Below are 14,778 nucleotides of genomic sequence, written 5' to 3'. Positions count from 1 at the left end.
TCGGGCGGGATTTGAACCCGAGACCTCCTGATTGACAGGCGGACGTTCTACCACAGAACCACCGACACTTGTTACGCCTTATTGAAAATTAGACCTTCAGCTTTATCGGAAGCGTATTTAATAGAGTACGAAATTTTGGTTTAATTGAAATAGAATTGAAATTGAAATTATTGCATCGAAGAAATTCTAATTTAGCGTTTCTCTATTGATTAAAAACAAATGCGCCACCCAGGTTTCGAACCCAGACCATTCGGCTTGGCAGTCGAGCGCTCTACCACAGAACCACCGATAGCTGCTTAGATTCACTGAAATTAAGACAGGCATCGTAAGCATAATAGGTAATAAAGTCTTTTTTTATTAATGAATTTATGAAGGCCTAATCTGGTATTTTTTAAAGGTTAAATCTTGTTTTAGCGCAGTCAGCCGAGATTAGAGGGTTAAAGGGTAGACCCTGTGGGTGGTCCACTTTCTTAACGACCTATATATAGTTCTGTTAATTCAAAGGAGATAATTTAACGTTAATTGCTTTAAGAGCTGGCGGTTTGTCAAGTGGCTCTCTGTGCTTTGTTGATGGTAAGGTTTTTGCTTCTTGTAAATACATTTGGTGTGGATATTTGGATATCTACGATTTCTAACGCAGTCAATGATTTCTTGGGTGTGCGAGTCATTATATGATATTGGAAATTGGACGGCATTGGTCTTTTTCATGTGGTATGCGTCACAACGTCAACAGGAAGTGAACGAGTCGTCCACTACCAGATATCTACGGTATCTTCATCAAGGGCGAGTGTTGAAATAAAATGAGCGTTAAAGATGCAGCAAGTATTTCGTAAGCGGGTAATTCCAAAAAGCCTCTGTAGATATTTCTTTCATTAAAATTTGCTTCGTATTATATTTAACTGATAAACTTGTTCTGTAAAAGGGTTTAATTCAATTGTGCATTGTTATAGTACGTCTAACTTACTGTTGTAACTACTTAACTTATGATATTCTGAATAAATTAAAATTGGTCGTTTCGTCTCAATTATTTTAATTATAATTAAAATTTTATACCGGGCGGGATAGAAATGGGTTAATATTTTTAACAAATAACTCTAAATTGCGGAGATATATCTTTAAGGGTTATCTCGAGAAATTAATACCACTAGGGACAATTCTTCCGAGGAGAGGTATATTTTGGCTAGCCAACTTGTTGTATACGTCATATTTGGTGCTGAAACCCGGGAACGAAGCAGACTTTAGACGAAATAACCTATCAAAATCCTGCGTTAAATGAATGAAAATGGCGTGTGACGATATCGGTAGAAAATAAAAGGTTTCGGTTTTTGGAACTATAGACAGCAGTCAAGAAGGATTGATGCCATAAAAGCTTTAAGCGAAACCCCCTTTATAAGACCCCGGACCCGGTATTAACATTGCCCCCCCCCGTTTGGGTTGATCGATAAAGCATTAGCTGTGTTTGGGAAATAAGCTTTAATGGCTTAGCTACTATTGAACCATAAATTGACCTGACTGTCGGCCATTCCGCGCTCTTACAAAGCCCAGACTGAACCACGCCAAGGGCTAAAGACGATCAAATTTTCTAACCAAAAACGATTATTTGCGTTAAGCTTTAAAATTAATGTATCTTGTTCGATAGCTTTTAAATTGCTTCGGAAATGACGCCAGCGCCCATTTTGGAACGCCTCCTAGTGGCTGATAATCGCTTACCTCGTCCAACCTTATTTGAAATTATTAAGATAATTAACGGTACACGTATAATTAAACTAATTAAATTGAAAAATGACGGAAGTTGATGTTTAAAAAGAAGCGTTATAGCCTAGATGGCGTGATGAAGTGTAATATAAGAAACGTTGTAAGCGTTAATATGATAATAAACCCTACCATGGACCAATAATTTAAGGAAACTCACTGTTTAGGCTTTAAAAAGCACACGTTAATACTGCGAATAGGAAAATCACCGTTAATTTTAGTTCAGCGTGGGCAAACTTGGCGTCGCTGAAGTCGATTTCCGGCGTAGTTCCGTAGTGAAGCTGGAGCCATGGAGGAAGCACGTGACTGATACTGCGACATCTCCATAGAAGAGGAGGGGTTCAAAAATCAAGTGGCTCTGCCGAACGGCGGAGACACGAACTGAGTCTAAGCGGACGATTTTCGTGAAAATTGTTTTTTCTCCATAATGCTTTTCCTGCGGGAATTTGTTTTCCTAACTGTGTTGCAATTCGGAGACTTTTTAATAATATTAGTGTTTGTACTCAACTTTGAATTTTTCATATGATTTTTAGTAAGTTTCCAGGTTTTATTTAAAACTACTTTCATAATTTTCCCTTAATTATTTGCAACACAGTTAGGAAAACAAATTCCCGTAGGAAAAGCATTAGGGAGAAAAAACAATTTTCACGAAAATCTTCCGCTTAGACTCGGTTCGTGTCTCCGCCGTTCGGCAGAGCCACTTGATTTTTGAACCCCTCCTCTTCTATGGAGATGTCCGCTCCTATTGACCACGGCCAACTTTGATTTCTCGCGCATCTCTCGCGCTACAGCGGCCATATCATTCGTTGACGTTTCTGTGTTAACATATGAGCAAAAGATGTGTATGACGTCAGCGCCCCTAGCGGATTATTATTTTTAGTATAGTTTTTACATTGAAGACAATATAACCACCCAGCGTGGCGCTGAACTCCTACACATTATAGTACAGTTTATAGGGGGAAAATCCTTGCTCGCGGAATTTCGACGAATGTGTTGGCCGTAGTAGCGCGAACAGCGCGTGATCAAAGTTGGCCGTGTATTGACTGAACGCAGTATCAGTCACGTGCTTCCTCCATGCTGGAGCGTTCACGTTCAATTTTTACAAAATGGCGCCGTTGTTGTCGGTTAAATGATTAGGCTTAGTAAGTTTTAGACTTAAAAGTTTAAGTAATTGTAATTATCCATTGTGTTAATTAAGAATAACCAGTAAGCCGCGCATGGCTGAGGTTTTTTAAACAAATTCACTGGAATCTATTTCATTTCTCAACTTAAAATATTTAATGAACTAATCCTAAATATATACTTCATTGACATTTTAAGTACTCTATGTTAACAGCAAGGTGCAAATATGGTGGCAAGCATAGTGATTTCCAACCAAATCGCAACAAAACTTCGTTACAAATAGAGTTTACATAAGAAAATTTACAAATAGAGTTTACATAACAAAATTTACAAATAGAGTTTACATAACAAAATTTACAAATAGAGTTTACATAACAAAATTTACAAATAGAGTTTACATAACAAAATTTACAAATAGAGTATACATAACAAAATTTACAAATAGAGTATACATAACAAAATTTACAAATAGAGTTTACATAACAAAATTTACAAATAGAGTTTACATAACAAAATTTACAAATAGAGTTTACATAACAAAATTTACAAATAGAGTATACATAACAAAATTTACAAATAGAGTTTACATAACAAAATTTACAAATAGAGTTTACATAACAAAATTTACAAATAGAGTTTACATAACAAAATTTACAAATAGAGTTTACATAACAAAATTTACAAATAGAGTTTACATAACAAAATTTACAAATAGAGTTTACATAACAAAATTTACAAATAGAGTTTACATAACAAAATTTACAAATAGAGTTTACATAACAAAATTTACAAATAGAGTTTACATAACAAAATTTACAAATAGAGTTTACATAACAAAATTTACAAATAGAGTTTACATAACAAAATTTACAAATAGAGTTTACATAACAAAATTTGTGATAATTTTTATATTTTGGAAAATGAAGTTTAGGCCCTGGTTCGGTGGCAGAGCCCAGAAAACTGGGCATAGCTGGGTAGGCAGAACAACCCCGAGGGAGACAATGCAATAGAATAAAAATGAGGACACAAATATTAAACAAAAAACTATAAAAATGCCCTGTTACAATTCATAAAAAGAAAAAAAAATAATAATTACACACAAATGTTAAAAAAGGTAGAGTTAAAAATAAATAGCATCAAATCAATTCAGGTATATAATCAAAAGGAATTATTGAGCCGACCAATACCAATAAAAACAGCCCTCATGAATGATCCATACATATTTAAAGTTTGATTTATCGTTATTTCAGTGCATTTTTTTCTGAACCCGATGCCTAAGTTCATCAAGTCACAGAAAGCGTTATTTAAAAAAAAAGCAGTTTTGGCTGGTTGAAACCACACTTCCTTCGGTTTTCTCATGTAGTATATAACCCGTCGTATATAATAATGTCGTGTACCCTTCTTCATCCTATATATAACTTTATTTTATCTACGGTTTTTCGATAAGAATCCTTATTTTTGCTTATGGTTTTTATTTTCCTTTAATTCGCATTTTCCTGGTCACCCTGCATTTATACAAAATTAAAAATTAAACTAAAACTAAAACTTCGTTCTTGAGAGACTTCTAACCCTGCAAAAAAGGCCCCGATCAGACATTATAAAAGCATGAAATTCCATTATTCTATTTGGGTAGTTCATATTAAGATAACTCTTAACTGAATCTGTATTATAAATCTCCGCCTTTCTGTTACATACTTCATTAATAAATAATAATAATAATTATAATAATAATCAGCTAGGGTAATACCCTTTGCACCACCAAAGATAATTTAAACTTCGTACCCTAGATTCGAATACTGAGAGCTTTCCCATTCACGGTTTTGTTAGGAAGCGTTTACCCTTTTCCGGCACGTGACCTCAGAAAAATCGGCTCCATCGGTTGCGGTAAGGCGCCATATTTAGGCCTAGGTTTGTTTTATTTAAAACAAGAGTATTTATAGAAACACGCTTAATTGTAAATCATATATTTCCAATAAAAACTTACTTTAACAAATGGTAATTCTGGTGCTTGAATATCTTCTTTCGGTAATGATGCCAATCTTGAAGAATTTTCTAAAATTTCAGGCAAATATTCCTTAAGAATGTCGATGTTAAACACGAACCCTATTAAAATGGTAAATGAAATTGAATGAACTATTAAGTTTAGTCAAATTATGCTTGAATCGCTTGTAAGATTATATTACTCACCTTTAGTAAGTCTAGGTTTTTTATTTCGATTTGAAACTTTTTTAGTGCTATAATTGTGGTCCATCATGTTTTAAAACTTCGAGTTGAACGCAAAACGCGTCAAATTACGCACCGCAACTTCCAAAAAAAAAATTAGTTTCTATCCCTAGATGGCAGTAGTGCGCCACCATTGGAGCGAATTTTTTCTGAGTTCCGGCGGGAAGTGGGTAAACGCTATCGGCAACGCGCGAGAGAGTGATTTCGAATCTAGGGTACGAAGTTTAAATTATCTTTGGCACCACCTTAGGCCCAAGTCATCTAACGACTTATTATGCCTTTAAACAGGTGGCCGGGTTACAACGCGTAGGAGGGTGGTGGCAAGCCCTTCATGCCACGCGGGAGTCTCCCAGCACGTATACCTATATCACATACTTTAATTCGCTCAGAACTAATTAATAGCAAATCAGGCTTAATTAATATAGTTTGGGAACAGCCCTCCCTCAGTTTAATCCTCGGTTCCGGAATTTTCATCCATTTAGGATCTTTAATTGACTTAACAACAAAGTTCACGATTTTATCATGTCGAGTACACCTTGAAGCACCTACTGCCGCCTTAGCCCCGACTAAGACTCTCGTAGTGATAGTTGAACCTATAGGAGCAACAAACACAGCACCCCTCACAAGGAGATCGAAACCCGTTAAAAGTCGTGCATTTTCTTGCGTACAATTTTCATTGGTTAGACGTTTTAGCGCCTGCTGCCGTCGGAAGGGGAAAATTCGGAAATTGTCTTCCCCCGCCCGTAAAACGTTCAGCGTAAAGGCTCGTCCAATGGAATTTGTACACAACACTGCGTCAGCGTGTTTAAAGGCTAGCTGCGTTCTCCTGGTGTTTGTTGCTCCACGTCTACAATGTAAAAATATCAGGAACAGTGAGTACCCTTAGATTCTTGGTCCATGACCCTACGCAGAATATAAAAATTGTTATGGACTGCGCAAGTCAGCATCTTTACAGGAACCAAGCCGATTATAAAACAAGATGTCATAGATTAACAGAGAATGTGTAACTACAACTATAGCCTGTGTTGTACATGGTTCCTGGAAGGTATTATCCACCTACTCACATTCTCTGTTTTCATGAATGCATTCTATATTAAAAACGTCGCGAATATCATTGATGAGGCAAGTTGATATGTTTCATCGATTGATATGCCGTGGAGGTGGGTGATAAAATGTTAGAAAGACAGATGGCGCATTTGTCTTAATAATCAATTGGTACTAAATTCAAATACCGCGGTAATATGGCCGTGAATTTGCTAAAATCTGTAATTAAAATACTTTTAGAGCATCTTAAGTATAAGTTGTCCCGGCCTAACCGAAAATATTCAAAGAAATACCACACACTTTTCAAGAAATCAGAAATTCAGTCTGGATTTCTTCGAAATCCGGGGATTTTTTCAAAATCTAGAAATCCGGCAATATATCCAGAAATCCAGAATCCGATGCGAAATTTCGAAATTCTGCAAAAAATCACAAAATCCGACGATAAATCGATAAATCACAAAATCCGACGATAAATCGATAATTCACAAAAATTCAAAAAAATTAAAAAAACTTTTATTTTTAGAAAATACTATTTGTTGTTAGAGGGCCAAGTCTTCAAGCGACTTATAGCCCTCTTTTTGCAGTTAATTAACAATTTTATAAAGAAAAACATTTGTATATCTAGAACAAAACAATACACTGACCTTAAATATTTAAAATCCGACGATAAATCGATAAATCACAAAATCCGACGATAAATCGATAAATCACAAAATCCGACGATAAATCGATAAATCACAAAATCCGACGATAAATCGATAAATCACAAAATCCGATTTAAGAAAAACATTGTAAACTTCTTACAGTTATATTCTGGCCGTTTCAATTTTGTCAATAACCACGTTGCTGTCTAAGAGCACTTCCAACATCCCGAGATTGACTAAGTAGTCAGACGTTGATGCATGATGTATTTGAATAAAGCGAACCAATTCGGAACGGATAATTGACGTACATATTAACGAGTTCGCAATTAGAAATTCTAGGATCGATAGCGAAAGGGTCGTATTACGTTTCCGAGATTTCCCGTTTAAGCATACAGCCGGGTGAATTTCTAATCTAACACACAGCACTGCGATTGGTTTCTGTATATTTGGCAGGTCAGGGGTCGATGCAGCTACCCGTGCGAGTGCGACGAGGAAGTCACCCCTCTCAGCTGTCCGGATGGCGTCCCGCTAATTAGGGATGGTTGCGGATGCTGCACCATCTGCGCCCGCCAAGAGAGACAGTCCTGCAACATGGTGCAGCTCTGCGACGAGAAAAGGTTGCTGGAGTGCGTCTACCCTTCGCCCACCGCCACTTCCGGCTCTTGCAAAAGTAAGGACGCTAGCTACTCAAATGAGACAAAGACGATTCCCAATAACGTATTTCGTTGCCGGACCACTTTAAGGATTTAATTACATTTTCTTAAAGACGAAATTTGCTGAAACTGAAGCGTATAGTAGTAATCTTTGTTACCTAACACCACTATGAAACTAGTCTCGACGCCAAAATCTATTAGGCCTAAACGCTGGTTTTACCCCTTAGCCAAAAATATAGTTCTTTAGAATCTATGGGACCATATTTTTAAAAGTGATCGCCCTGAAGTAAAGTTAGATTAGAGTTAGTTTAAACATTAAGGGCCTATAAGGTCAAGATTCCATCATTGCTCACTCGTGGTGTGCCAGTCTAGACCGTATTACATTGCTCACTCGTGGTGTGACAGTCTAGACCGTATTACATTGCTCACTCGTGGTGTGAAAGTCTAGACCGTATTACATTGCTCATTCGTGGTGTGACAGTCTAGACCGTATTACATTGCTCACTCGTGGTGTGAAAGTCTAGACCGTATTACATTGCTCACTCGTGGTGTGACAGTCTAGACCGTATTACATTGCTCACTCGTGGTGTGAAAGTCTAGACCGTATTACATTGCTCACTCGTGGTGTGAAAGTCTAGACCGTATTACATTGCTCACTCGTGGTGTGAAAGTCTAGACCGTATTACATTGCTCACTCGTGGTGTGAAAGTCTAGACCGTATTACATTGCTCACTCGTGGTGTGACAGTCTAGACCGTATTACATTGCTCACTCGTGGTGTGAAAGTCTAGACCGTATTACATTGCTCACTCGTGGTGTGAAAGTCTAGACCGTATTACATTGCTCACTCGTGGTGTGACAGTCTAGACCGTATTACATTGCTCACTCGTGGTGTGAAAGTCTAGACCGTATTACATTGCTCACTCGTGGTGTGACAGTCTAGACCGTATTACATTGCTCACTCGTGGTGTGAAAGTCTAGACCGTATTACATTGCTCATTCGTGGTGTGACAGTCTAGACCGTATTACATTGCTCACTCGTGGTGTGAAAGTCTAGACCGTATTACATTGCTCACTCGTGGTGTGACAGTCTAGACCGTATTACATTGCTCACTCGTGGTGTGAAAGTCTAGACCGTATTACATTGCTCACTCGTGGTGTGAAAGTCTAGACCGTATTACATTGCTCACTCGTGGTGTGACAGTCTAGACCGTATTACATTGCTCACTCGTGGTGTGAAAGTCTAGACCGTATTACATTGCTCACTCGTGGTGTGACAGTCTAGACCGTATTACATTGCTCACTCGTGGTGTGAAAGTCTAGACCGTATTACATTGCTCATTCGTGGTGTGACAGTCTAGACCGTATTACATTGCTCACTCGTGGTGTGAAAGTCTAGACCGTATTACATTGCTCACTCGTGGTGTGAAAGTCTAGACCGTATTACATTGCTCACTCGTGGTGTGACAGTCTAGACCGTATTACATTGCTCACTCGTGGTGTGACAGTCTAGACCGTATTACATTGCTCACTCGTGGTGTGAAAGTCTAGACCGTATTACATTGCTCATTCGTGGTGTGACAGTCTAGACCGTATTACATTGCTCACTCGTGGTGTGAAAGTCTAGACCGTATTACATTGCTCACTCGTGGTGTGACAGTCTAGACCGTATTACATTGCTCACTCGTGGTGTGAAAGTCTAGACCGTATTACATTGCTCACTCGTGGTGTGAAAGTCTAGACCGTATTACATTGCTCACTCGTGGTGTGACAGTCTAGACCGTATTACATTGCTCACTCGTGGTGTGAAAGTCTAGACCGTATTACATTGCTCATTCGTGGTGTGACCGTCTAGACCGTATTACATTGCTCACTCGTGGTGTGACAGTCTAGACCGTATTACATTGCTCACTCGTTGTGTGACAGTCTAGACCGTATTACATTGCTCACTCGTGGTGTGACCGTCTAGACCGTATTACATTGCTCACTCGTGGTGTGACAGTCTAGACCGTATTACATTGCTCACTCGTGGTGTGAAATTCCAATTTTCAATCCTGTTGCGAGGTGTATAGAAGTATCGTTCTGTTATACGCAGGAATTTCCTACCACGTTCTAGACTGACACGCCATCACTACGTAGGGATATACTACCTTCAAGTTTGACAATAACACAAACTAAAAACTTTGAAAGATCAATAAAAATTTCCAAATTAAATAATTATAATATTTAATAATATAATTTTTTTTAAATTGGAATTTTAAGTGGATAAACTATCTTGACAACTCTGTTATCACTAATACGTATCCGAAAGTTAACGATTGGTTAAAAACACGGTTGAAATTTTAGAGAAATTAACATATTGATTTCTTTTGGCAAGCTTAAACGGAAAGTCTCTCAGTAGGAAAGAAATTGAGGAGGTTAACTTATTATAGTTAATCTTTAGTCCGTAATTTCTCAGCCTAGCTGGGAGTAGTGGCTCACTCCTGTAATCCCAGGCGTCCGGGAGGCAGAGTTTGTGGATGGCCGTGTGAGGACGACCACCAATCCCCTAACGGGTGGTCGGAATACTTCCGCCAAGGGTGTCCCCACCCCTGTCCCCACGTATCCCCCCGTTGGCGTGGCCGTTACACATATCTCGCCCTGATTAATCAGTTATTGTGTGTGTGCTGGTGTTTAAGGCCTCGGGTCGACACCGATGTGTGTGTATCTCAAAAAAAAAAAAAATTCTCAGCCTAGACTATTTTTTTTCGTTTTTGTCGTAGTTCACCAAGGTCGAAGTTGTGAGGTGGATGGTCGTCAGTACTCGGACGGGGAGACGTTCAAACTGGACTGCCGGACTCAGTGTACGTGTCAGAATGGAACTTACGGCTGCGTGTCGCTTTGCCCACACGAAAGTATCCGTCCATCGGGCAAATGCAAAAATCCACAGCTGGTACGGATCCACGGCGCCTGCTGCCGAGACTGGCTCTGCGAATCATCCCTTTGGGAACGTAAGAGATACATTCCTTCATACACATTCAACCTCTAAGCACGCGACGACAGCATAGGCCTATTTATATTGCCAAGGTTATTTGAAGGTCGTCTGACTAAAACGTAAAATGCGCGCGATTGTTTCTTTGTCTTGGGCATTACGTGACATTCAACCTATTCAAACGCTACCATATCATAGGCCTATTTATATTACCAAGGTTATTTGAAGGTCGTCGGACTAAAACGTAAAATGAACGTGATTGTTTCTTTGTCTTTGGCATTACGTGACATTCAACCTATTCGAACGCTACCATATCATAGGCCTATTTATATTGCCAAGGTTATTTGAAGGTCATCTGACTTACACGTAAAATACGCGTGATTTTTCCTTTACTTAGCTTTGGAATTACGTGACATTTAACCTATTCGAATGCGACCATATCATAGGCCTATTTATATTGCCAAGGTTATTTGAAGGTCATCTGACTTACACGTAAAATACGCGTGATTTTTCCTTTACTTAGCTTTGGAATTACGTGACATTTAACCTATTCGAATGCGACCATATCATAGGCCTATTTATATTGCCAAGGTTATTTGAAGGTCATCTGACTTACACGTAAAATACGCGTGATTTTTCCTTTACTTAGCTTTGGAATTACGTGACATATAACCTATTCGAATGCGACCATATCATAGGCCTATTTATATTGCCAAGGTTATTTGAAGGTCATCTGACTTACACGTAAAATACGCGTGATTTTTCCTTTACTTAGCTTTGGAATTACGTGACATATAACCTATTCGAATGCGACCATATCATAGGCCTATTTATATTGCCAAGGTTATTTGAAGGTCATCTGACTTACACGTAAAATACGCGTGATTTTTCCTTTACTTAGCTTTGGAATTACGTGACATTTAACCTATTCGAATGCGACCATATCATAGGCCTATTTATATTGCCAAGGTTATTTGAAGGTCATCTGACTAAAACGTAAAATGCGCGATTGTTTCTTTGTCTTTGGCATTACGTGGATGGTGTCTTTCGATCTTTCTTTGGTCCGATCCCAATTGGTTGGTGGCGGTGTGCGTATGGCATTTTGGGGGCTATCGCAGACAGAGAGCCTAGTTGCGCCCGCTACTCGACGCCGTGGAGCCCCTGCTCTAGTACTTGCGATCCGGGTCTCTCGTACCGGATCACCAACGACAACCTGGAGTGCCACATCCGGAATGAGACGCGCATCTGTCAGGTCCGACCCTGCGACCCTGTCATCTCCCAACAAGACCCTCTCCAGGACCAAAGCGGGACAACCAGCGACAAAGTACGCGCCAGAACAGTAAGAGTAAGATCTCCCTCTCTCCATCTCCCTGTTGCACGTCGAATGATTGTTGTTTAGCGAGGGGCTCAAAAGTTTATTCCAACGAACGGCAATACGCCCCTTCATTTTTTGAGGGCGGATTTTATTAAAAATTTTGTAGAAACGGGATAGGAAATTTCATGTTCAGAATTTACGTTTTATTGTGGTAAATGGTTTCAGCTACTGCGTCTGAACAGACTGAAATGGCGTATTATTCACTTTGAAATCAATTTGAGTCTTGGCTCTTAATATACAATCAACATTAATTAATTGAGAACGAAATAACGCGAGGTATTTAGTAACATTTTAATTTAATTAACCTTATTCCAACTTTTTGACATTTTCCTTTAAAAAAAAAGAAAACCTGGTAGTCCATTTTCTTTGGGTATAATCTTTATTTTTGGGGTCAAACCTTTAATATAGATTTTAAATTTTAACAAAATCCACAAGGATATTAATTAATAATTCGAGATGTTGAACAATTTTTACATTCCAGTAAAAAAAATTATCAGTTTTTTTTCGCACTATAAACTAAGTTAGTACAGTCAAACTATTGGATGCGATAAAACCAAAATGTTTTTTTTCCCAGCGGAAGAGGAACGATAGGATCTTGCTATTATACTAACCTAACCGGATCAAACCTATACTTACGAAAACCAGCCTAACCTAACCAAATCTAGCCCTACCACACCCAGGCTAACCTAACCCAACTTAACCTTACCAAATATAGCCTTACCCATCAAAGAATGACATAACTCAACCCAGCCTTACCAAACCCAGCCTAACCTAACCCAACCTAGCCTTACCAAATCCCTCCTAGCCTAACTCAACCTAGCCTTACGAAACCCAGACTAACCTAACCCAACCTAGCCTATCATAACAAACCTAACCCAACCCAACCTATCGCTCCTAGTGTTAGACATTCGTTTTTCCAAGATACTCGATGTCATCATTCTAGTAACAGTCATTTCGGTGTTATAAGAGTTTTGAAACTAAGGCGTTTTGAAACAAAGGCGTTTCGGTGTGTAAGACGTTTCCAAATTTGTTAAAAGGTACGCTACATCTTCGCGGTGCTTTAAAGAATTATAAAACTTTTTAACCTGAGACAAATGTTGGTAATTTATTTATTTCCCACCACTTAAAATTTATATCGGAACCATATTCTCTCTTCCAGTGTCGCCCGGTTCAAAATGATGTATGTCATTAATAAAAGGAATTAGGAATAAATATTAATTTCGTCCTACATATAACGTCGTTGGTTCTGTTCTACTGATAATTATATTCTGATTAAATTCCCAACGAAATCCAGATGAATCCTTCGACTAACTAAATTCGAAACGTCAAATGCGTCTAAAGGACCTTTTAAGGAGCATTTGAACAATTTTGCGCCTTTCGGTGCCAATTCAGGAGACATCTCTCTCTGCCATTTTCAAATAATAATAATAATAATAATCAGCTAGGCTAATACCCAAGGCACCACCTTAGGCCTAAGTCATCAAGCGGCTTTTAAAGTCATTAATTCAGGTGGCCGGGTTACAATGCGTAAGAGGGTGGTGGAAAGCCCTTCATGCCACGCGAGCCAACAGCTCCCTACACTAACTAATTCCGTTAACCTCAACAATTTTTTATGGAAGGGGAAACCAAAAGCTCGTGGGAAAACCCCTTAATTCACTTATTGATTTTCTAGTGAACTCACCTCATAACCAAATCCCTGGCCACAAATGACAAATATTTTAACGTTTGATATATTTCCAATTCCAAATATTTCCGTAATATAAATTCCTGAAGTCCGAAACTTTTAATCCCAGATCAAACTTGATAAAATGTGAAAAATGAAAACCTTCAGTAACTTTTATAAGAATACATTCGTATGGAAATATTCGCAATACCACAAAACTAAGACGAAAAAAACTAGTGGAGAAGCTTAAGCTAAGCGTAAAATTTAATAAAAATCTGAACAATAAAACTCAAATCAAAGGAGACCAGGAACAAAAAAATTCCAATGAATTCCATCTGTCTCTTCAAAAACGTACAAATGTGGGAGGGGGGGGGGGGGCATAAAGGAATGGAAAAAAATCCCCCTTTTGTCACGGAAGAAGTATTCTTACGCCAGAAGGTTTTTATAGAGATAAATTACAAAAATATCGCCAAGGCACGCTCAAAAGAAAGAGGAAGAATTTCAAATTTAATATTATAAATCTTTACAATGAGTTATGGCGGATAATAATAGAGGTGTAGGAACGCGTTAAAACGTCTACGTATACGTCGAGAATATCAGGCTCTGTAAAGCCTAATGTACGTGTAAAGCTAGTCGTGGTTAGGCTTAGAAAATGCCTTTGGGAAGCGGATGAATTTATCGCTCTTAACCTCTATCGTTTATTTTTTCAAAGAAAGAGTTGGAAAAGGAGGCTAAATGGGGGGTTTTATCCCATCTATATTTCATAGGTGATGAAATAGCCAATGGTATCGTTCAACTGCAGATGACGTCACGAACTAGACAAATTGTTCAAATTTGTCAGATTTAGCGCTCGCTAGATTTGACAAAAAGCCTTAAATATAAATTCCCTGACAATATATTATTTTTCTCTTTCGTTTTCGATCAACTCGTATAATGGTCTTAGCCAAGGCTTAACGTTCGAAAAACACACGAACCTATTTGTTAAAAAACGCCGCTAAACGCCTAAATTCGTAGCGTCTGCCATTTTTCTCTGTTGAGTTAATAGAGGGTCAGATATTGATAAAGTTTAGACGTCGTAAAAACGTGCCCAGAATAAACGTCTAAATTTATAGGTTTAATTAGTACTTTAATTAAGCCTAACGAAGGAGTTAATTTTCGTTTATCGAAAGAGAAGGTCAATATTAAACAAGTGTTAAGGCTGGTTTACAGTAAACACCGTGAATCGGATTGAGTAAAAGTTGGTTGAACTAGGGCCAAAATGCCACTACTGCGAGCATCGACGCAAAAATATTGTATTAGGCCTAACGGTGATTTTTTGGATCGACGCAAAAA

General features: G+C 38.4%; 1 protein-coding gene across 3 annotated transcripts in view; it reads left to right on the top strand.

Moving 5' to 3' along the window:
* Ccn (cellular communication network factor protein Ccn) overlaps positions 1 to 14,778 on the top strand; it is a 91,965-nt gene that overhangs the window by 63,554 nt on the left and 13,633 nt on the right. The window contains exons 2-4 of one of the 3 annotated variants that reach the window (XM_090175176.1): positions 7,239 to 7,455; positions 10,200 to 10,427; positions 11,527 to 11,753. In XM_090175176.1, coding sequence (XP_090031302.1) covers positions 7,239 to 7,455; positions 10,200 to 10,427; positions 11,527 to 11,753 — 672 coding nt within the window. Of the gene's footprint in view, positions 1 to 7,229; positions 7,456 to 10,199; positions 10,428 to 11,526; positions 11,754 to 14,778 lie in introns of all 3 variants that reach the window. The other 2 variants (XM_090175177.1, XM_090175175.1) reach the window with 2 other exon arrangements.

This window comes from Leiobunum rupestre, chromosome 5, assembly GCF_980474605.1.
Source record: "Leiobunum rupestre chromosome 5, qqLeiRupe1.1.hap1, whole genome shotgun sequence".
NCBI classification, from domain to species: domain Eukaryota; kingdom Metazoa; phylum Arthropoda; class Arachnida; order Opiliones; family Sclerosomatidae; genus Leiobunum; species Leiobunum rupestre.
The sequence above is the reverse complement of the archived record's forward strand: the minus strand, read 5'-3'. Positions and strand labels throughout refer to the sequence as shown.